At 39.2% G+C, this 22,877-nt stretch overlaps 1 protein-coding gene across 2 annotated transcripts in view; it reads right to left on the bottom strand.

The window, feature by feature from the left end:
• cdk18 (cyclin dependent kinase 18) overlaps positions 1-20,025 on the bottom strand; it is a 29,925-nt gene extending 9,900 nt beyond the window's left edge. The window contains exons 1-14 of one of the 2 annotated variants that reach the window (XM_015058391.1): positions 19,860-20,025; positions 13,640-13,776; positions 11,609-11,740; positions 11,290-11,346; positions 10,280-10,394; positions 7,598-7,692; positions 7,457-7,519; positions 5,892-6,015; positions 5,400-5,520; positions 2,700-2,797; positions 1,572-1,677; positions 518-560; positions 336-426; positions 139-216 (exon numbers count right to left, since the gene is read on the bottom strand). In XM_015058391.1, the coding sequence (XP_014913877.1) occupies positions 139-216; positions 336-426; positions 518-560; positions 1,572-1,677; positions 2,700-2,797; positions 5,400-5,520; positions 5,892-6,015; positions 7,457-7,519; positions 7,598-7,692; positions 10,280-10,394; positions 11,290-11,346; positions 11,609-11,740; positions 13,640-13,776; positions 19,860-19,977 (1,378 nt within the window). In that variant the 5' untranslated portion in view covers positions 19,978-20,025. The remainder of the gene's footprint in view (positions 1-138; positions 217-335; positions 427-517; positions 561-1,571; positions 1,678-2,699; positions 2,798-5,399; positions 5,521-5,891; positions 6,016-7,456; positions 7,520-7,597; positions 7,693-10,279; positions 10,395-11,289; positions 11,347-11,608; positions 11,741-13,639; positions 13,777-19,859) is intronic. The other variant, XM_015058392.1, reaches the window with a different exon arrangement.
• Positions 20,026-22,877: the final 2,852 nt, after the last annotated feature.

The raw sequence follows: 22,877 nt of genomic DNA, 5'->3' as shown, positions 1-22,877 counted from the left end.
CAAGGTCCCCACCAAGGTCCCCACCAAAACTTAGACCGAACCTACGCCCTTGCACAGAGGGCATTAAGATCATAAAATAATTGCCTTCCATTACCTGTGATATGGTTTGGGTAAGGTAATGTCTGCTTCTTTTCTTACCTAGAGGCTGGAATACTGAGCTACGATGGCCTGGATCTTTCTGGAGCTGCACCTCTCCGAGAGAGAACACTGAAGCAGCTGGAGCAAAGAAAGGAAACAGAGTATGAGTGGAGCTTTTCATTGCATTAATACCACGTATAAAAATCATACAGCTGGCTTTATAATGGAGGATCTCAATGGAAGCAACTATATCTTACTGTCAGCAAGATGATGTATGGCATCCCCCAGACTCAGGAAGTAGGCGTGGTGTAGAGCCGCTTCAGACGAGATTCTGGTCCTGGTGTCATACTGTCACACAACGTGCAGAAAGAGCTCATTAGAACCTCAGTGAGTTATCAGGTAAGATTAGGATTCATATAAACGGGCTTTGGGGTCGTACCAGCAGGAAAGCTGACAGCAGATCAATTCCCTCCGTGTCCAACCTGATGGAGACCAAGCAAAGTGTTAGACAGCTTAAAACTTCACTTGTTCAATAAACATGAACATTCCATTAGAAAATACTTGTTCCCTTGTAGATTGCTTTTTGGTAAACTAAACATCAAAGTGTGAAAAAAAGCTAAAACAAATCCATTCTCAATGGATCATCCTAAAACAAAAATTAATAAATCAATCATATCAGATTACATTTAAAGGGACAGTATTAAGTATTTTCCAGGCACACACTGTCAGTTTATAGCTCAATCAAGTAAATATGCCACCGTCAGTTGCTTTAAATAGCAAATGAGACTTAAAAGAAACTGGACTTCGATATTAAAACGCTTTTAAATTGGGCCTCTGTCTCTTTAAAAACTCCTGCTCTTTCTGAAACTCCACCTTCAGGAAGTCATCAAAACATGGCTCCTTTGTTAACTTAAACGTTTTTACCAGCGTTTCAGTGAGAAGTAGCTCCTATAATGAGTTCAGCTGATGCACAGATCCACCAGATGTTTGCTAATTGCTGCTGGCTAGTCTGAAGGAGCTGAGTGGAGGAGTTTCAGAGGACGGCTGCTCTGTGAGGTGGAAGCTCGGAAACTTGGGAACTGCAGGTCAGAGGATAAGCTGCGTTTCAAAGGCGGGGCTAGAACCACCTAGGCATTTTGCGCAGCTGAATGGTTGCCATGGGAAATTAAAGGATTTCTCAAATATGCATGAAAGAATCAAGGCAACACTACAGGGATGTTTTTGGTGAGATACCAACATTAGAACATGATGTAATTTTCAAAAAAGTTGATTTTACATAATACTGCCCCTTTGATTATGTATTTCAATTTCCATTACCTGAATTCTTATGCTTGATAGGATTATGTGTCCAAAACATCTCGAAGTGAAACACATTAACCTGGATGATACATGATTGGCCTAATACTACATTAATAAATTAGCTAGTAACGCTTCAAATGTCTCAGCGTCTGGCCATGCATGGAGATCACTGGTAGTTAACACAGAGGGTTTACCGAGGTACGTGGTTGATGAGAGCTTGAGATCTGTACTGAGGAAAGAGGTAAGACCTGAACTCCTCATTACTGCTAATACCAGGCCAGGTCTCTTCTGTTGGAGTACCTGCATCACAAAGAAATAATTCATCATCTCATTTATTGTTACATTTAGTTGCTATTATTATGTAATCACCAGGAAACCAAGTGAGAAAAAGCCCATCTCAACGGTGCAGACTAACTGCTACATGACCAATCGTCACCCACTTCAAAATAAGAACATGAATATAAACGTCTAACTACTTAAAAAATTCTCAACAGTCAAATAGCCAAAACTTTGACACAGATGTTGAACTTTATTCAACTGGAAGTTTACAAAACAACCAAGTAGACATATGGAGCGTTCACACCAAAAGTGTTTAGAGCATCATGCACCTCTGGTTTACATTGAAAGTCTATGTGGAGGCACATCGAGGGTCGTTGCAGCGCATTTCAAGTGTCTAGCGCGGCGAGATTTGAACCGTTTGGAGAGTTTTGAGCGTTTGAAGCATCAGGAGCATCTAACGGACAACAATGGCTAGAGCTGATGCACCCTCAACATGCTTCCACATAGACATTGAATGGAAACCGGACACGCAAAATGCTAGGTGTAGAGCAAAATGTCAAGAGTCTGCGTTCAACGTGCACACGCGTCAAATTTGAACATGAAGCCCCAGACGTGTTTTTGACGCACATAACGCTTTTGGTGTGAACACACCATTAGAATACATACCAAAAAATGAATTCAGTGGAAGCTAAGAGTGCTAATTGTTTTCAAAGTTTGCAAAACCGCTAAAGTGCTACGTGAAAAATTAGCTGCTTTATGGTTAGCAGAAGTGGCAGAAGTGGTGCACCACTGGTGGTATCCTTTCATTGTAGGTTTCTAGAACTCATTAGATTGCTGAGAGCAGCCCAGCTTTTCACATACGCTCATAAAAGAAGGCTGCATGCGTAGGTGCTGGATTTGATAGTTCTGTGGCCAATGAACCAGTTGGTACAGGGCAACTCAGCGGCTGAGCAAACACTTTCTGTATTAATAAGGATAAGTTCTCTTCTCATCTGCACATTTCAATCAGGATTTTATTCTACTGTCATTTCTAGTCATCTTACCCATGAGTCTAAAAATCAAGTGTAGCTCCTCCTTCACCGTGGCACCAGGAAACATGGGGCGACCTGTTGCCATCTCATACAGTATACAACCCACACCCCTATGGAGAAGGAGAGGAGGAGGAAGAGGAAGAGGATGAAAATACAAGTCGGACAGAGAGGGAAAAAAAGCAATCCCAATATATTAGGTCTCGATGTGAATTCAAGACTTTAAAATGAGCCGAGTGAGTGGGCACTGTGGGTGGTGTGGTGAGACCCCCTGTGGATCTGTGGGGAAATATGTAAGCTCATAAAAGACTGTTGCATTGCCGGAGCTCCGTTCTTCATAATCTGTCATTTCACAAAGCTGTGGGGGTGTTATAAGCAAACAGTTATTGTGCAAAAAGTATATAAGGAAAGTGATTGCCCATGAATTATGCATCTTCATATTAGAGTGTGAGTCATGTGTCTACAAGCAACTTGGGATATTTAAAAAGAGAGGAATGATTCACAGAAATCTTGGAAGATCCTGACGTTGATTAAAAACGCTCAGTGGTGATGGGGGGAGGGCATGCATTCATGTAGCATTAAAAACCGTCTTAAAGTGCTGGTTGGACCCAGGCACACTTTATCTGTCCAATCAGTTTAAATGACAACTGTTCAGTATGAGGAAATAAACTGAGAATTAGCTGACCAATAGAAACAATGCTGCATTGGTTCATCAGCCAATCTTGACCAAAGATGACATACGATTCATCCTCCCAATGTTTTCACATTACATCGGCAAACTTTGACACATATTCCTGACATTTAACTCAATAGAACAACACAAAAACGCACATAATTGTAAAGTGGAAGAAAAAAGACATATGGCCTTCAAGAACCTGAAATGTTTGTCGTGCTCTGCCCCTTCTTTCCTCTGATAACCCAGTGAAGGCAATTGGCCTTCACCTAATTCATAAATGCAGTCGACCAACACATGACTTCATCTCACCATGAATGCAGCTGTTTTGTCAGCATTTCCAAGGTTTGTTAGAGAACATAAGTGAGCAGACAGCGCCATTAAGACCTGTCTACCCCTGACCTGACACACAGGTCAGGGGTAGTCCTAATCCTAAACAGTCCTCTAGAGAGCTATTTTACCCCCAACATGGAATGCTGCTGCAGCGCTGGATGACGGCTTACCGGTGACGACGTAATGCGCTAGTGTGTGTGTGCGGTCATTTGTGATCAAGTCTTTGCTTCACACACAAAACAGATCTCCTGCAAGTGGGAAGAGCAGGGAGCAGGGAGCAGGGAGCGTTAACCAAGCTCGGTGATCTGTAGGTCTCCTTGTATCCGTACTGTGTCGATTGAGGGCAACTTTCTCCCTGACACACAGGTCAGGGAGAAAGTTGTGGAAAGGTTTAAAGCACAGTTGGGTCATACAGCAACGTCTGAGCAACCCACACAGCTTTGCTCAATCCATCATCTGTCAATGGAAAGCATTATGGTGTACCATCATGGTTTTCCTCCACAGAGATAGAAAGTTGATGGGAAGAGGGATGAAACTAAATGCAGGACAATAATGTAATAAAACCTGCTAGCGACTGTGTGTTGTTTACAGACGATGTTTGCTAACTTCAGTGACAGGTAAAAATGTCTCTGGATGTACAACGTTGATAGAGACACAACCCTGAACACCTGCCGCTGTCACTGATGATACAAAAAGTTGTTCCATCAACTTGCTGATTACAAATGCAGACCACACATTAAATTTGTACTTAAAAAGAATTTTGAATTAAAAGTTTGTCTCTCCACTTCACAATTACACATAGATAACCATCTCCATAAAGACAACCCACAAAAGACAGTGGATAAATCCTTTCTTTACATTTTCTACAAAAATGTAAAGAAAGTAAAGCAGGCTGGTGCTAATGGCAGCACTATGTATGTTCCATGTCATCAATCATTTTATAGCACAATCAAGTATCTATGTCACCTTCAGTTGCTATAAAAATTTTATACATAACAAATATGACTTTAAGGAAATTTCACTTTGTATTCTAACGCTTTGAAATTGGACCTCTGTCTCTTTAAGAAACTCCTGCTCTTTCTGAAACTCCGCCTTCAGAAAGTCATCACAACACGGCTCCTCTGTTCACAATTTAACAACATTTTTACCAGTGTTTCACTGAGAAGTAGCTCCTAAAATGAGCTCAGCTGATGAGCAGTTCCACCAGGTGTTTGCTAATTGCTGCTGGCTAGTCTGAAGGAGCTGAGTGGAGGAGGGCTGCACTGTGAGACGGAAGTTCGGAAGATTGGAAGCTGCAGCTCAGAGGAGGAGCTTCGTCCTGAAGGCGGTGCTAGGTCCACCCAGCTGTTTTCCACAGCTGAATGGTTGCCATGGGAGATTAAAGGATTTCTCAAACATTCATGAAAGAATCAAGGCAAATTTAATCAAGATAATTTTAATAAAGGAAAAACATTATAACATGATGTAAAGATAAAAACTTTTTTGTCAATTTTACATTATGCTATCCCTTTATGGTGACTTTGATCAAGAAGTGTAACTAAGAGCAAATCGGATATTTGATATGTTTTGATATTTGATTGTCAGAGAACAAAATGTAAAGAATTATTTATCAGTTTATAAAATTCTTCATACCTGTAAATAAAAAATCTGTTAGAATTCCCGTCCTTGTGGGATGTGGGTGCACTGAAAGGTGGGTGAGTGTTTCTCACCACATGTCGATGTGCATGGAGTATTCCGTAGAGCCCAGCAGCACATCGGGGGGCCGATACCAAAGAGTCACCACTTCGTTGGAGTAGGTCTTTGTGGGGACGGATTTGGCCCGAGCCAGACCTGGGCAGCACAGGACGCCATTTTAGCTACATCTTTGCTCAGCAGGACAGGTGGCTTCGCTTTGCTTCCCCATGAACTTTTTTAGCCAATGAAATGTCGTTTCATTGGCTGCGTGTTTAGCTGAAGCTATTAAAAATAGTCAGTGACACTGGTGGGCTTATTGACCTACTTCCAACACAAAACTGAGAAAATCAAGAGAGAGGGGTTATGGTTGCTAGGAAACATGAAGAAAGGCCGAGAGTAATCAGCATTTAAGACCTCCGCGTGGCGATAAAACAGAATACGACTCAAAGTATTTACTACAAGCAGGATTGCTCCGTCACTGCAGAGAGCGACCGGTTCGGTTTGTTGAACGTCAGCGTGCTTCCTACCAAAATCGGCCAGCTTCAGCTCGCCCTTGTCGTTGATGAGGAGGTTCTGAGGCTTCAGGTCTCTGTGGAGGATTTTTCTTTTGTGGCAGTAGGAGAGACCGCGCAGCAGCTGGAACATGAAGATCTGCAGGAGGGAGGCGAGAAGAAAAGACGCTGCACAGGTTCAAAAGGAAATGCAGCCGTTCCAACACAGTGGCTGTGTTTACTGACCTGCCTCACATAGTCAACATAACTTTACAACAATAATTATAATGTAATTTATTTTATGTAATAAAGCAAAACACAGCAGTGCATAATAAGTGGAAGGAAAACTATCCAGTCATATTCAATAAAATAGAATATGCGTCTTGATGAATATGTGTTCTGTCCAATTAAAACAGGAATATTTAACCAGCTATTAAGCTTTTTTAATAAGCCTACATTTCAGTATTCAATTTTTTTTGTTCTTATTGATCTGATGTGATATCATAAACTCAAATGTTTTGTTTTTATTAGCTGTAAGTGGAAAATCCTCATAATTAATGAGAACAAAAGGCTTAAAAACATCAGTCTTTATGCAATTAATCAATACATGGTGTTTCAGTTTGTACACCGAGGTACTGAAATAAATTTTCTCTCAAAGCAAATCTTTATTGTTGTTTGTTTTGTCAGTGAAACTTTATCTTTAGAAAATCTGTCCACTGTGTAATATGTAAAACAGTCTAAAAATCCAACAGAAAAAATAAATATATGCGAGCTTCAAGGCATTTTGACTTTATTTTTCATAATTAGCGTCAGGATTTCAGAAGAATGGAGACAAGTTTAGGATCCAGCAGGGCGTAATGACCAAACTAAGGCATGATAATTAAAGAGGCAAAACAAAGAATAAATGTCAGACTGTCAGGCAGCATATTGTATAAACGCAACCTGAAAAATGACTTTAAGTATAAGACACAAAAGGATACACATCCTCAATTAAAATCTGAGAATTGAGAGTGTTTATTGTAGGGGGAAAGAACAAGAGCACAGTTTGTTCTGGTCACCAAGCTTAAGAGTCTGGAGTCCTTCAGTGACAAACTGCTGCATCCTGGGTGCATAAAGTAGAGTTAGCTCAGATCCTTCCCCCAGCAGCTGGTAGGCTACAACCAGCACCGCTCAGTAAATGTTTACATCCTGCTGATATTCGCTAATGTGTTTCTTGTGAAAGCTCTGTTGTACTTTTATGCAGATTTTTTATTTTTTAATGACTTTACTCAATAGCATGTTTCTTTCAATTTGAGTATTCTAATTCCAATAATTGTGCTGTGTATTTTTTCATCTTTGCTGTAAACTTGCCCCTTACTATTTTCTTACTTGATGTTCTCCTTGGTGTGAATCTGCCTGCCTGTCAATTTACACTACAGGAACACCAAATCTAAAGAAAGACAACTCCAATTGGTGACACTCATCTAAAATACAAACTCACCAATATAAACAAATTAATTCCTGAGTGGGAGTTTTCAGCTATTTTTTATTTTTTTAATAGATTCAGAACATTCATTTAGCTTCTTAAATCCTCCCACCAGTAACGTACAGCTAGCTCTCACCTTGACGTTGTGCATGCTCATGAGATTTCCACAGTTGTCCAAGTAATGTTTAAGGTCACTGTCCTGTAAGACAGAACAACTCGCTGTTGCATTGCTCTTCCTTTAGGAACTGTGCTGATCTCCAGCTGCTGATGCACTCACCAGGTACTCGAACACCAGGGTGAGGCAGCGGTCCGTGTGGATGATGTCATGCAGCGTGACGATGTTGGCGTGTTTGAGGTTCTTCAGCAGAGACACTGAAAAAAAAAAAAAATCACGTGTACATGAGGACAACGGAAAGCTCATTGTGAATTCGTGAATTATTACATTACAAAATAATTCTCAATTAGGGGTTAAGATAAATTTGACCTATACAGCAAAACGAAGCTGTACAGCTGAGAGTACACTTTTTAATGGGTAAAAAAAAAAAAGATTATATGTGTGAACATAGAAAAAAGTATGTGTAGTTTATGACGGAATATTAGGGCCATGCTAAGAAAACAATAAAAAATATAAAATTATAAAAAAGTCACCATATGATGAGAACAAAGTTGAAATAATGAGAAATAAAGTGGAAAAAATACGAGAATAAAGTTAACTTTATTTTTATATTATTACTTTATTCTCATATTATTTCAACTTTTCTCATAAAATTACTTTATTCTTGTACTTTTCTTTTATTAGTGTGGCCATAATACTCTGTTGTAGTATTTAGCTGAGTCAGAAAAAAAATAGTTGTTTTGAGCCTTTTCTCTACTAAAATCCCACATACATTTTTAAACAGATAATTTTCCCTTTTGTTTTTGAAAATAATTTTTGTTTACATAACCATGAAAGAGCATTTTCCCCAGAGAAGATGTTTTTTTGGGGGGGTTTGTCATACTTACATGTTTAAATGATCAAATTTAGTTTTATTTCCAAAAGCATTAGGGAATGATTTCCACTTAGTGAGGGAAAGACAACCTGCCTCGATCTGAAAAGTGGTCGGCTGCAACTTCCATCAAGCGTTGTGAGAACTTTAAGAGAGGGTTTTTTTCATCCCTGTGGAGGAATTCTGGCGCTTTGGCCCAGTCTTCTCGGCAGTATTGTTCTAATCCATCCACAGTAGAAGGTTTTTGAGTATAAATTGCCTGTTTAAGGTCATTCCACCCCATCTAATTCCAGACTTAATTAAATCGCTGGAAAGCTTCCGTTTTATGCATTGAATCATTTTGATGCTGCTTTACCCCAGTGGATTTGTGCTTAAGGTCACAAACTGACAACTGGACTTCCTCCTTCAGGGTTTTATGTTATAAAGGAGAATTCATTCATTCATTCATTCATTCATTCATTCATTCATTCATTCATCCATCAACCACAGCAAATTACCCAATCCTGAAGAAACCGTTGATGTGATGTTTTGTTTAAAATGCTGTGTTGGTCTGACGATCAGTGAACAAGAGGAAGAGTTGACGATGACGATGACGCATCACAAACGTTACTAATGTGGTACAGTCATATCCAATCGTTTAAACCTCACCGGAGGCCACGCCTCCAGGAAGCAATCGTTTTTCAACAGCCTAGGATCCAGACCCTCTGAACGAAGCAGAGTGTGATTTTTATCATAGTATTCTTTTGTAACCTCCTGGGTGAGTTGTTGTTACTGTCTTGGAGTAATTTTAGTAGACTGACCAGTCCTTTTAGAGGTCCACCACCGTTCAATGTTTCTTCATTTGTGGGTAAGGACTCTAACAGTAGTTAACAGGTTCACTGGAGTCCCAAAGCCTTAGGAATCGCTTTATACTCCCAAAATCATAGATGTCAAAGACTTTATTTCTCTTCTGTTCTTTAATTTCTTTAGATCGAGACATGATGTTGTGCCTCCTGATATCACAGACCCCACTTAATGTTGGCTGTCAGGTTCTACTGAAGTCATTTCATTTTGCTGCAGTACAGGAGTACTATTCCTATTGGTGTGAGTGGTGAGACCAGACCACAAATATGGCAATTTCATAATTTGAAATAAATGGGGAAAAAACATTTCATACAGTCAGGTTGGGTTGGATAGTTTCTCCAAAAGTAAATAAAATTATTTGAAAATAGATTTATATATTCTCTTGGGTTATTTTTGTCTGACATTGACATTTCTTTGAACTAAAAGTTAAAAAAACTGGAAAAAATACACTGTCACTCACTGTACTTTTATATCATCACCTTCCTAAAATAATGGCATACATTATTTTTTGCAAAAAAATTATTTTTATTTATACTTTTTTTTTTGCCGAAAACTATTTATGTAAATGATTTTGGCATAGATAATTTTGTTTTTAATGCCAAAATCATTTTGTCTGTTAGTTTAGGAAGGTGACAATATTTAGATTTCAGTAAGAAAAAAAAAGTGTATTGCCTATACTGCACCACCAGGTGGCGATAATAACCATAAATCCTTCCAAATTCATAAGAAGAAGATCCAGAGCGTGGCTCAAGCAGCTCCACATTAAATATTCTACCAAAATAACTTCCATTAAGCTTCATATAAACAAAGGCAAACGAAGATAAATGTGGAAAATCCACAGAAATGACACCAGTGTTGTGGTTTCTACGCCTCTTAGCACAAAGTGAGCTTAATAAGTATTTTATTTTGACAAAAGATTTTAACCTCATTTTGCTGAGAATTTAAATAAAATAAGATTTGTGGAGGTTTAGCTCCCCCCACCTCCTCCACAAAGCTCCATCCTAAAATTTAAGTTCATCAAAAAAGTGTCGTCTCCTCACCAGGGAATTTTTTCTCTGGTGAATTTGTTTGAGCAAAAAAATCTCAAAAAATCCCGAGTGAGAATCTGAGAGGGTTAATGATCCCTTTACCTTCTCTGATAGCAGTGCAAGGCGCTCCCTCGTCGTGCTCCAGACGGATCTCCTTCAGGGCCACTAGGTTCTCCGTTAGTTTGCTCCTTCCTTTAAAAACTGTAGCGTAAGTCCCCTGGGAACAGAAGCAGAGGAAAGCATATCAGGTGATATCATGCAAAAGAAAAAGAGCCGTAGTAGAAACACGAGTCTTTGGACACGTTGTAGTTCTGTTTCGCTCAGAATCACCTTTTATTAGGGAATTAGTGACGACTATTCCTGACTGAATGAGAACGCCTTAGAATGACAGCAATCATGTCGTCAAAGTGTTTAAAGTTGAGTTTGAGTGAGAATGTTTCTACTGTTTCACTGTAGTCCAGTGTGTATCATAAAAAAATAAAATAAAATCAATTGCATTTTGTGATCTGAATCAGTTCCATGTATGGAAGTGACACATAGATCTGAGAAAAGGTCAGAACAGGGCCGGTCAGACTACCATGAAAACGTCAGATATGGGTCACATTTGCCTGCTGTGTGATCTACAGTTTTTCTCAACAATGTTCCAGATCTATTCAGCTTAATTCTACATTTTGAACCATTTAAAAGAAGGTTTTGCTGCAGTTTATTTGTACATGTTTTACCAAGGTAGTCAACCTATTGTTTTAGTCAGTTTCAGTTTCTTTGTCATTTATTTCCCATTGGCTGCTATACTGCTGATTGCACAGACTGAACAGATTAAAGTTGTTTTTAAACGTCTGACCAGGCTTGTGAAGCTGTTGGTGTGTTCAGGTCTGCTGTATCGGTGCAGAGTCATCAAATAAATGTGACTTCTTTAAAGCAAATTTGCTTTTAGTTGAATGGTACAGGATCAATACATTAAATGTGAAAAATGATTTCAAATGATTTCGTTATCACAGTGACCCACCGTTGTAACAGGGAGTTAACTTTTAGTTGCTCACAAACCAAACCATAAATGTTGCACTGAGCTCAACAGAACCTCTGAATCGTATGAATAATCAGCTGAGACGTACCTCACCTAGTTTGCCAAGCTTCACATACGTTTCCAGTTTCCCAAATCCTATATCAGACTAAAGGCAGAGAAAACCATTAGACAGATTAATTTCACAACATTTGATTCTGTCCTCTGGATCGGGAAATAAAGGTTTTACTAATCTTACACTCCACAAATGACTTGTTTACTCTGTGTAACAAAAAATAATTAATTGACAACAGGGCTGAGAACAAAATAACGACGACTCCTTCAGTCTGAGTCTCTACCCTTCATGCAGGAGCGACACACAGGACGAGACAAGACAACACGGTGTGTAAAATAAACCGATGGTTACTGACCAGTGAGGCGCGTCGGGACATGCGGCTGAGCGGTCTGCAGAGGGGGGAGTTTTCACTTTCCTGTTGCAGTTTTTTGAGAAACTCTGGAGGCAGGCGGATGTCCATGGGCAGAGACATCCGCTTACTGACGTCCTGAGAGGCCGACAGAGAAAGAAAGGGATCAGACGGTTCTGTTTGTCTTGTTCAGGCATTTTATTTTTTGTCTATTATTTAATTGGTTGTCAAGTAGATATTCAAAAGTTGGTGGATTCAGAATTGTGACTGAGGCTAAATGGGAGCCAATTACAGTTGAAGGAAGGAAATCTAAAAGGTCTGACCCATACAGTCACACAGTTCAAAAGACAATTTACAAAAATATCTTTTAAAGATATTATTTCAAATTTTTTTGGCATTTAGCAAAAATAACACATTTTAGTCATTTTACTTGACCTAAAACAGGACAAGTTTGGTATGGTTTAACTGCAAACAGTGAGAGAAAAAAGTGTGTGTCTTTTTATTCGGTGTATGTAAACATCTGGCTTCAACTGTATCTGATTTAGGCTCCTCCCCCTCTGACACTCAGAAGTTTGTACAGACAGCCACAATTAGTGACATTTGAACACTCATGTGATGCCAAAAAAAGTGTTTCCATTGCAGTTTTGCAAAATTGTGACACAGAACATCACCTCACCCAAGAGCAAAAACATTTTCTCAAAAAAAAAAAAAAAAAAAAAGTTAGTTTTTTTCAAATTGCTGCATCTCCATTGGGTTAATTCATTCTCGTAAATCCAATTCACGCAATGTCATGGTCAATGGCAACGCAGCTATACTGAAATGACGAAAGTCAATTTGGTTCATGGAAAAACTACTCAATTCCTAAAATTTCAAAATTGAGTTTTGTCAACATGAGCAGATCAGCGACAAAAATCTGCTCAGATTTCTAATGGAAAGGCAGCCGCTGTTATCAGCAGACCCTGAGCCAGAACGTTCTACCGGAGTTGTTCATGTTCATTAACATGACATTGTATTCTTCTTTTCTAAACATAATGACATAACAAATACCTGAAAAAGGTAAGGAAACTAACAAAACAGATGTTAGCAATGTTCTACAGCAGCATTGTCAAATTCATTAATGATCTCAAGATCAAAGGAAAAGCAAAAGATTTCTGAGATTCTTACAGAAATGTAGCTAATTGTTTTTCACCGTATTAGCTGCTGACCTGTTGTAAACCCCTCATTAGAAAAATCCACTCCTCACGTTTGTAGCAAGTAGCTGTAGAGGTCTGTGGAAGCTGAACACCGGCTCAGTTGTTGTCATGCTGTTATTTCTGTCCTCATTACATCTTTCTAAGTATTCGCTTCACTCTGGCGTACTGTATTCTCACTGGTCTGTCTGGTGCAGGCTAAATGGTGTCTGAGGAAAAAAAAAAAAGAGTCAGGGTGACTCATGCTCCTTCAAACGGGACTATTTTACCTGAGACGGTAGGGTTGTAAACAGTCTGTGAAAGAAAAGTGTGGCGCTACGGAAAGGTTAAAAAGCTGCGAAGGTGAGTCATTCTGTAGAGCCGAACTCAGAGATGAGGAAGACATCAACCTGTTCACGCTCTGGATAACCTTGAATCTGTTTAAGGCAGTTATATAATGAAACATAAAATTATGTCTCCCAGAAGAAAAAGATACTTCCAATTGAATACCAGCAATGGTAACTTCATTTCTGACCTAAATATGTTTGGTTTTGATTTTATTTTTAATAAGGTTTTTAAAGGTCAAAGGACCTAACCTGTGGTCAGTGTCAGGAGGTTCAGTGAAGTAGGTAAGATGGTCGGCCTGTGAAGAATAACCAGTTGGTTTCTTTAACAAAACCAACTCTACAGAGAAATGTTTGGCTGAAGCTTTCTGGCTTCTGCTCAGGTTTTGCTAACTGAAGCATTTAGAGTCCCTCTGCTTTTCCCAACTTGCAGCTGGAGCAGTTAGGTGAGTCCATTCCACACCACAGTGAACAGAAGTCACCATAACTCTTCGTTGTGCAGCGTCAACCCGTTTGCTACTCACTTCCATGGAAAAGCGTCTGTGCTGGGCCTGGCTGTGGTAGTGCAGGTGGGATGGAGAGTGAGCTCCTGGTGTGGTGGCATCAGGGCTCACTGGGCTGGCATCATGAGATGGAGGACCGAGCTGGTCTGGAGTCAGCCCTGGAAGAACAACAGGACGGAATCAGCATCTGAAGGATCATTCAGCTCATCCACACCGAGCTGAATATACGGGAAACCGAATAGATTTTTACATGATTGGCCTTTCATCCACACGTAAACTGTTTAATACTACTCAAAACAACTGATAGTAAAACCTCTGGGCAAAGTGGAGATTTGCAACGTCTCTCTTTTTTTTCCCCCCGCTTTTGTGTGTGGACATTGGAAACCGGAGATTTAGAGGTCCAGACTTGATGAACAATGCGCCGCTGACATCATATATGTGACCATTGTTTCTGTTTGGTCATGCAGTGGAAGAAAGATGGCTGCTTTCAGAGAAGTGCCTATTTTTTACATTTGTTCAGTCATTTTTTTATTTTTACTTTTCTAACAAGTTAAGTTGCAAAGGAGAAGGAGCGCTTGGAGGTCAGCTGTTTTACACCAACTATCTGCCCCAAACGAGGTAAAATGCCATTCCATCTCCATGTGCGTCCTCACGCCCTCTCAATATTGTCTTGTGTTTTATTTTAACATGGTATTTAAAGGTAGTTCAACCTCTCTGTCTGAATCTCCTGGCACCATAGTGGTGCTGTGGTGGCGCAGGGGTTAAGCACAGCCGACATGTGGAGGCCTTGGTCCTCGACGCGGTTCGTTGGATTCCTGCCCTGGTGGCCTTTGCCGCATGTCTTCCCTCTTCTCTCATTACTCACTTTCCTGTCAATTCACTATCAAATAAAGGCCACCAAAGCCAATAAAACAATAAATAATAATAGTAATAAAAAACTCCTGGTGCCATTTATATGTCCTGACAGTAAGTTGTGGTCATTTTGAAGGTTTCATTTTAGCTGACATACTGCTTTTCACTACACTGCCTCCTGTGGGTTTGGCATGTTTAAACCAACGCTCAGTAAGTCATGTAATTCAGCAGCTTTCTGTAGATGAACACTTTTCTTAAACCGATCAGGTGTGGACGAGATTACTTTATAAAAAGAAAAAGACCTGGCTATGTGTGAACTAGGCCTGAGAAAAAAAAAATCTAAGCAAGCTAATGGCTATTTCTACCCTCATTAGTCCACACACTCTTATCCTTCATGTAGAGAACCTTCGCTTATTTATTTAGTTTCTTGCTTCCCTCGTTGCAGAAGTTGAAGGGCAGGCTAACCTCCTCTGGTGCATGTGAATCATTAAACCAGCTTCAGATGCTGTGTGTCGGACCCCGGCAGCCATGTGTAGAAAAACTCTGTGATCCAGCCTGACATGATAATTAGATCAAAACCTCATTGCTCTGTATCTGGACATTCATCACATTCACCAACCTCAATATTGCTCTGTGTGTTTACACGGATTGTGCTCGCAAACATGATGCTAGAAAACAAATAGAGGAAAAAGCTTTTCATCACCATCATCAGGTTTTATAAGGCGCTTGTGTTTAAAGCAGGTTTTCTATGAACTTCTGTTCTTCTTCCTGACTTTAATCATGAAGAATCAGCGGTCTCTATCTGGATTTGTTGCGATAAGGCAACGCAAATTACTGTGCAACTGGGCAAAAGGATTCATGTTCAAAATTATTTTACTCAAGAAAGTCTGAAAAATGTTGGGATGCATTTGTGTTTTTCCCTCCTGAGCCAATATTCCCATCAATTAGAGCTTAAGCTTAGTGCATAAAATTGAAAAGAAAAATCTTGAAATTTTTTCACAAATTATTTGTTTTATACTGTTACAACATATCTATAATTTTAACAAATGTAAAAAAAAACATTCTTTTAAAAAATAAAAGTTAAAATCACCTTTAAAGTTATCAGAATTTATTTTTAAAAAAGGAAAAAAAAGATCTTACTATTTTCCTTCCTTTTCATGGCTAAACACTACTTTTTGTTAGTCTGTTCCATAAAATCCCAATAAGACATCATGATGTCACTATGTGGGCCTTTTCCAGCTAAACGGAGCCATTCTTCAGTTTGACCTGGAGCATTGATATCACTATTTACCCTTTAGCTAAACTGTGTTTGATGTACAAAAGCAGATAATAAGCTTAAATCGGCTTTCAACAAAAGTCTGTGACTATCCATTTCACACACTAGACATGAGGCAGCCGGGTCACGATGAAGAAAATTCCAGTGGAGCTCAGTGTTGTTCAGCTGCACTGTGAGAATGCTGTGACCCCCCAGTGTGGTGAAAAGAAAAGGACTTTGATCCGCCATGTTCAACGTTGTGCCTTGGACAGCGGTCAGTGTTTGGTACCTGGCTGGCTTCTAAATGCTTCACACTGGAAAGTTTTTTTTTTTTTTTTTTCAATGGCAGCATTAACAGCAGCACCATGCATGGTGGACATGTTGGAGCCCCCTTTGAGTGCACCGCGCAATCCCTGTTTCCATAGGGACACTGGCAAACAAAGAGCAGGACGCTTTATTAGGTGTTACTAAAGCCACCTTCCCAATGTCGAGGCACCCAGACACACACAGCTCCTGCTCAGCCTGTGATGTGCTTAACCCTGATCACACAAACACACACACACTTTGTAATTACAAAGCCTAACACGGTCCAGTAAAAGAAAACAAGTCAAGAAGAAGAAGAAGAACTGAAGCCCAGGAAGGCTTTCAGATCTGAGAAATGTCTGAATGAATCTAACAAGACATTTCAGAAGAAGCTCAGAGGCGCTCTGGTGCAGCCTGGCTGTGTGTTGTGTTGATTATCAGTCTAAATAGTCTGAGAGGATGAAATGACAACCTGTTTTCTGGTCATTTGAATTTCACAGCTCCAGCGTTCCTTTGATCCTTCGGATGCTAATTAGGGCGGCTAAAGGTGAGGCTAATGTGAGCCCAGTCGGGAGAGATGGACGGATGTCTGCTGGACACCTGGTTATGAAAAGGACAATCCATTATGGTGCACAACATGATGTCTGAGCCTGTTCAGCTGAAATTGCTCTTACAGTGAGAGGAGAAAAGCAAGATTAGACTGAGGGAAAAATACCTATGAAGACTTCAGATATATTTGAAGCAGTTTTAATTGATCACAATTATCACGATCATTTAAAGGGACAGAATTATATAAAATTCACTTTTTTGAGCTTTACCTCATGCTATAATATAATTTCCTGCTGAAAGACATACCTGGCGGCTTGCCTGATCTCCCTCATGCATGTTTGAGAAATCCTTGAATCTCCATGGCAACCCATTCAGCTGTGCAAAACGCCTGGTTGGACCTAGCCCTGCCCTCAAGACGCAGCTCCTGCTCAGAACTGCAGTTTCCAAGCTTTTGAACTTCCACCTCACAAAGCAACCCTCACCCGTAGCACCGAAATTCAGCTCCTTCAGACTAGCCAGCTGCAATTAGCAAACACCCGGTGTAATTCCGCATCAGCTGGGCTCATTATAAAAGCTACTTCTCAGTACAGTGCTGGTTGTTAAAGGGTGAACCATGTTGTGACGACTTCCTGAAGGCGGAGTTTCAGAAAGAGCAGAAGTTTTTAAAGAGACAGAGGCCCAATCTCAAGGCATTAGACTTCAAAGTCAATGTACAGCACTTTTTCAACAACTAATGGTAACATAATTACTTGATTGTGCTACAAAATGGCACTATGTGCATGGGAAATACTTAATATTGCCCCTTTAAAAACACAAGCTAATCCCTGTACAACAGGCCGTTAGTATTTGCAGAAGTTAGGGGCCACACCTATAATCTGCAAATACTTGAGTCCCCTTCTAAAGATGCTTATATCTGCCTATTTTGATATTTCCAATGCCAAATATACCTTAATGTGCTTTACAATGCACACTGGAAACCATCTTAGCTCTGCCATAGAAGATAAAATCTACAGACTTTCTTATTTCCAAGCTTGGGAGTCCAACCAATCAACAGCAAGTAAAATCAATGTTGCTTCTGGATTGGCTGTTTTGCAAGTGCCAACCAATAGCATGTAACTAGCATTGTAGGTAGGTATTTTAGGTTCCAAGCTGCATTTTCTTTTAAATTTTTGGTAAAAAAAAAAAAAAAAAGAAAAAAAAAGTCAGTGAATAGGCAGGTTTTCCACCACTCAATCTCAGGTTAAAGTAGCTCCTCCCCCTCAGCCGAACCAGGCAAGAATTTCCAATTTGCAGAATAGTAAGCATGGCCACTGACACTAGGTTGTTTCCACGAGCACAAACGCAGCAAACTGGCAATCCTGAGCATGTACAACTGGTTGTTTCTGACCAAGCAGCGTAATTCTGCAGGTGGCAGTAGAACCGCATTGATTAAAGAATTTCATATTTTCTGCTCCCCGTTTGATTCTACTGAACATGGCTAAGATGTCCTTTAGCTGTTTTCTTTATTTTACGTTTCTATAATAAGAGATAGATTGTAATATTACAAGTGTTTTGTTATTGCAAATATCATTGCAAGGATGAGTCAGAAAACCTAAAACCTGCAATCATTAAGAACCAGCAGCAGCATAACAATCATCCGCAGGTGAAGGACAGGCCAACCATATGCAGTGTTGTAACTTCATACTTTGGTGTCATTGCAGTCACACAATCTAGCAGCAAAGACTAAACCATCTAGTAATTGGTTTAATTTGTTTTTGCATTATCTATTACTTACTCCAGGATCTATCTGATTTCCAATCAAAACCTGTGGATCTGCTGTGCTGTACTGGTGGCACCGGTCACAGTGTGGAAACTCAACTGTCTCTGAGAGGTTCTGACCCAGAAAATAGAAATGACTGGCAGTTAAACACCCAGTTAAGTAATCCAGTTTGCACTCTCATTAATAGTCACAAGTCACTGACTGACAGACCCAGCAAATGGTGCTGGTAAATAGAAGAGTCTGGATCTGCAAAATTATTCAACTTCTAATGAGCCGAAACACGATCTGACTCAACAACCTCATTCAAAATAATAATTAAAAGCTAATTAGAGATTGATAGTGAAGAACTTAGTCGATCTTATAAATATCCTCAGCAAAAACATAAAATCTTATGCAGAATCTTTGGTCTAGTTTCTAGTGCAAATAAATTAGTACGCTGAAAATGAGACAAAACTAACATACAAGTAACTTTTCAGTAAGATATAGGCACTTGGTTTAAGTCAGTAATTCCTTGATATTGACAATAAAGTACTAGCTGCATTAGCAGATTCTTTCACTTATAACATGGGGAAAATATCTTGTTACATGTTAAATAATCTGCCAATAGGACTAGTATTTTATTTTTTATCAATATTAAGGAATTATTTACTTAAAACAAGCTTCTATATATTTCTGAAATGTTATTTGTAAGTTAATTTTGTCTTATTTCAAGTGTTCTAATATACTAGCCCTAAAACTAGGACCAAAAACACTCTGTAAGATTTAGTTGTTGTTTTTTTTTTTTAAGTGTTCTTCTCATTTGTTACATGAAAAAGGAAATCAGGAAACAAAAATGAAATCTGTTTAAGTCCCTTTTCACATTATTATGACAACAATAAGCCTTATTTCAACAACAAGATTTACAGTGGTGCTCAAGACTCATAAGCCCTTGTAAAAAGAATGGAGCAAAGCCTTTTATAAATTAGCATGATTCCATTAAGTGAATTTATTTCTGTAATTTCAAGTTGCGCAATTTTATGGTTGACTGAAACGCAGCTACTGGTCTACAGGATACAGAAAAATAATATGGTTGTAGTGAATGAATGTACCTGAGCTCTTCAGCAGGCCTGGCGATTGTTGTGCCGACAGGCCGCTTTGTCTCTGGGTTACTTGTTCATTTGGATGTAAAGCAGGTAATTCCAGGTCTGAACAGGGTCATTATAATATAGTACCATAAACACAGATCAATTTTAAATGAAGTGTTATTTGTTCCTGTGTGATACTTGTTCTTGTTCTGGACCAGAACCATGAAAAAACTGGGAGGAATCACACACAGGATGATTAACTTGGTGTATTTTGAACTTTAGTGGCAAAAATGCAGAAAAAAACTTTCTGTTATAAAGTAAAACACTTTTTGTTTAAAGCTTTTCAGAATGAAGGCAATTTTCCAGCTATTTTGTGGAACATCTTTAAGATAGTAGCAAAAATAAAGAGATTAGGACATAATGATGATGAGAAACCTTTGCGAGGGCTGCAGTTCTTACCCTGGGTGTGCCTTATGTTGAGCTGGTTGATCTGTTCAGTGAACTCGTTCTCCTCGATGGTCTCAGTGCGTGGGACTGACAACGAGAACCGTCTTTTAAAGTTCTTCATCTTGTTCATGGTGTAGAAAATCAGACTCTGGAAGACAGAACCGATGAGAATAACTTCAGTAAAGTGACCAAACCTACGAATGGAAACCAGGATAGTTTAAAGCATTGCAATAAACAGATTTAGAAATAGTCTAGAAATCACATGATTAAAGAGAAACATCCTCACTTCGCCGCTTGTGTGTGACACACATGACGCACGCTGCAGAGTGCCTCGTATGGACGGCTGCGACAGATCTTCATGAGACGCTTCATCAAACACAGTTGTGTGTGTGTGTGTGTGTGTGTGTGTGTGTGTGTGTGTGTGTGTGTGTGTGTGTGTCATTGGCTAATGAGGCAGAAAGCAGCAGGAAAGCTACAAATCAATATCCTGTCTCCCACAGTTTGCTCCACAATCACAGTCAGCCTGACTGGTTGACTGGTTGTTGCTCTGCTGTTATGTTTACAACTCGCTTTTCATCCTCCTCGCCTTTTCCGTTCCGTCTGCCGGTACCGGGACCGGAGTCCTGGGGTGTCCATGATTTTCAAATCAACTTGGGATTGTGAATTAGTGTGTGAGAGTGTGTGTCTGCTCATTATCGCAAAAATAAACCCCACAGAGACGTGTGGGGATGAATCAGTTACTATCGACATCAGGATATTATCGTCACACAAAGCACTTTGCTTTTGTCGCACATGTTGGACGAATGTCTCTAAATGCAGAAGGCAACACGAGAAAATGCTGCTACATGCTGGAACACTTTAGCTACTACAGTGCTACCGCTAAAGTTCACACAGCAGGCCTTGATGATCAATTTTTTGCTAAAATTTGATTTTTTTTTTCTTTTTTATGTGTGGACATCATTCAGTTCATACTGAATTTTGTCACACTGAACAGACATGATGGGGGCGGGACAGAGCGCGGACCAAAACAAACATGGATGTCCTGCTGTTACTCCAACCACAGTACAGTCTCATGTCTGGACTGCAGACATGTATGTATTCATCTCAGGTTGTTACATCATGGAGTGTTACTGGCTCTGTTTGCATTCATCGAAATCCATTCCATGTAACTTTAAATACATTAGCAAAGAATAATTGAGCACATGATAATAACCCTTCCTTCATTATCTCGGAACTAATTTACTTGGGAAGAAAAACAAATGACTTCCTTCTTCTTCTTCTTTACAATATGTATCTGGTGTGACAGAAATAGTTTACTGCTGAATGTAGATTGTGTCTTTTTCACAATCTATAATCTTTAAAATGCCTCAAAACGGACACTGTCCCTATTACTGAGAAATGTACAACGGCATATCAGGGTCATTCTGAGCAGAAAAATAAATGGAAGGAAGGATTCATTTTTGCCAAAAATCTCTGAAGTTTTTCAAACAAAATCAAGGACATTTCTGAACTCCATCATTCAAACATTTTCTAGAAAAAAAAAACATAATTAATCTTGAGATTCATTTCAGAAGTTTTCTAGGAAAAACATGGAAAGTTTAGAGTTTCAAATGTCTAAAATTTACAACTCGTCAATGTGAATTTAATTATAAAGCACTTTAAAAACAGCTATGAACTGCACCAATGCACTGTACTGTATTCTTAAGACCACAGACAAAAACTTGTCTGTTAAACTTATTGTGAAAAACACAAGTTATTCCACCAGTCAGGAGCAGTGACAACACATGGCCGGCCTCCTCTGCTTTTCAGTCAGGAGCAGTGTGTTATTGACCGAAGTGTCCTACAAATGGAACGGTTATGAAGAAACTCCTGGAGATACGCAGAGGCCAAGCCATTCAGAGTGCGAACATTTTCAAAGTCAAAATTTCTAAAAGTCAAAATTTTTTTGAGTTGAGTCTCATAATTATTTTTTTTTTTTCTAGAAAATTTTGAGATCAATCTCAAAATTTCTTCTATTTACGATGGTCACAATACGCCGTCAGAAACTTACTCAATGGAGCAGTCTGAGTTTAAGGCATAAGTTCTACTGGTTATGGTACTTTAAATAACCACTAGAACTTATGTAAGAGTTTGTGAGTGGTATTATGCATTGGTTATGAAAATACACCACTGTTGGGGACTGGGTATCCATTAAATGCAAATTTTTGTCCTTTAACCTGGTTTTTCCAGACACACAAAATGGGATTTGACTTCATGACGTGAATATTTCTTAATTAAGAATTTAATATTTGATGGGCTAACTTTTACCAAAGTTGTCAACAATATTGAGACAAACCAAACAACACAAAACTAATTCTAAGTTTGGAAATCCTATAAAACAAAAATAGTATCGGACAGAAATCACGTTAATGCAAAAGAAGATGACTGTACACACTAACTAAACCACCGTTATGTTTGCGATTGTTATAGATTATTTTTGTGCATTTTAAAATATGTAAGTATAGGAAGGAATTTAACAAGACCGTACCATGCCAGTAGCAAATAATCTGGACGCCTCCCTAAATCTGACCCACCGTTACACTGACAGGGTCAGAAAGGAAGCAAAATAAGGACTAAGAGCCTGAGGATCTCCAAAGATTAAAAGAAATGTTTTGTACTAAATGGTTCTGTTATTCCTAATTCAGGAAAATAATGATAATAATATGTATTTCATATAAACTTGACATAGTTTGCACGGTTTTGTTATTTTTATTTTTTTTGGTTTGGTGTTTGGTTTTTAAAAATGTTTTCTCTATTATTATTCTTTCCTTGCTGGTTGGGGCTCAGAACCTGTTTCACCGCCTGCAGCTCTACTTTTAATACTATTCTATTCTCAGGGCTCCTGTGAGCCATAACATAACATCAGCACTTGTTATGGAATGTTTGTGATTTTAATCTAATTTCATTTCAATGGAATTTTACCTTCTGAGTCAAATGTTCACATACCCGTCCTCCTAGGCTTTAGTAAAATGTCCCTTAGTTGGTTGTAGA

This window comes from Poecilia latipinna, unplaced genomic scaffold, assembly GCF_001443285.1.
Source record: "Poecilia latipinna isolate Pla-1442-1.1 unplaced genomic scaffold, P_latipinna-1.0 Scaffold1537, whole genome shotgun sequence".
NCBI classification, from domain to species: domain Eukaryota; kingdom Metazoa; phylum Chordata; class Actinopteri; order Cyprinodontiformes; family Poeciliidae; genus Poecilia; species Poecilia latipinna.
This window is presented reverse-complemented; position numbering and strand designations above follow the sequence as displayed.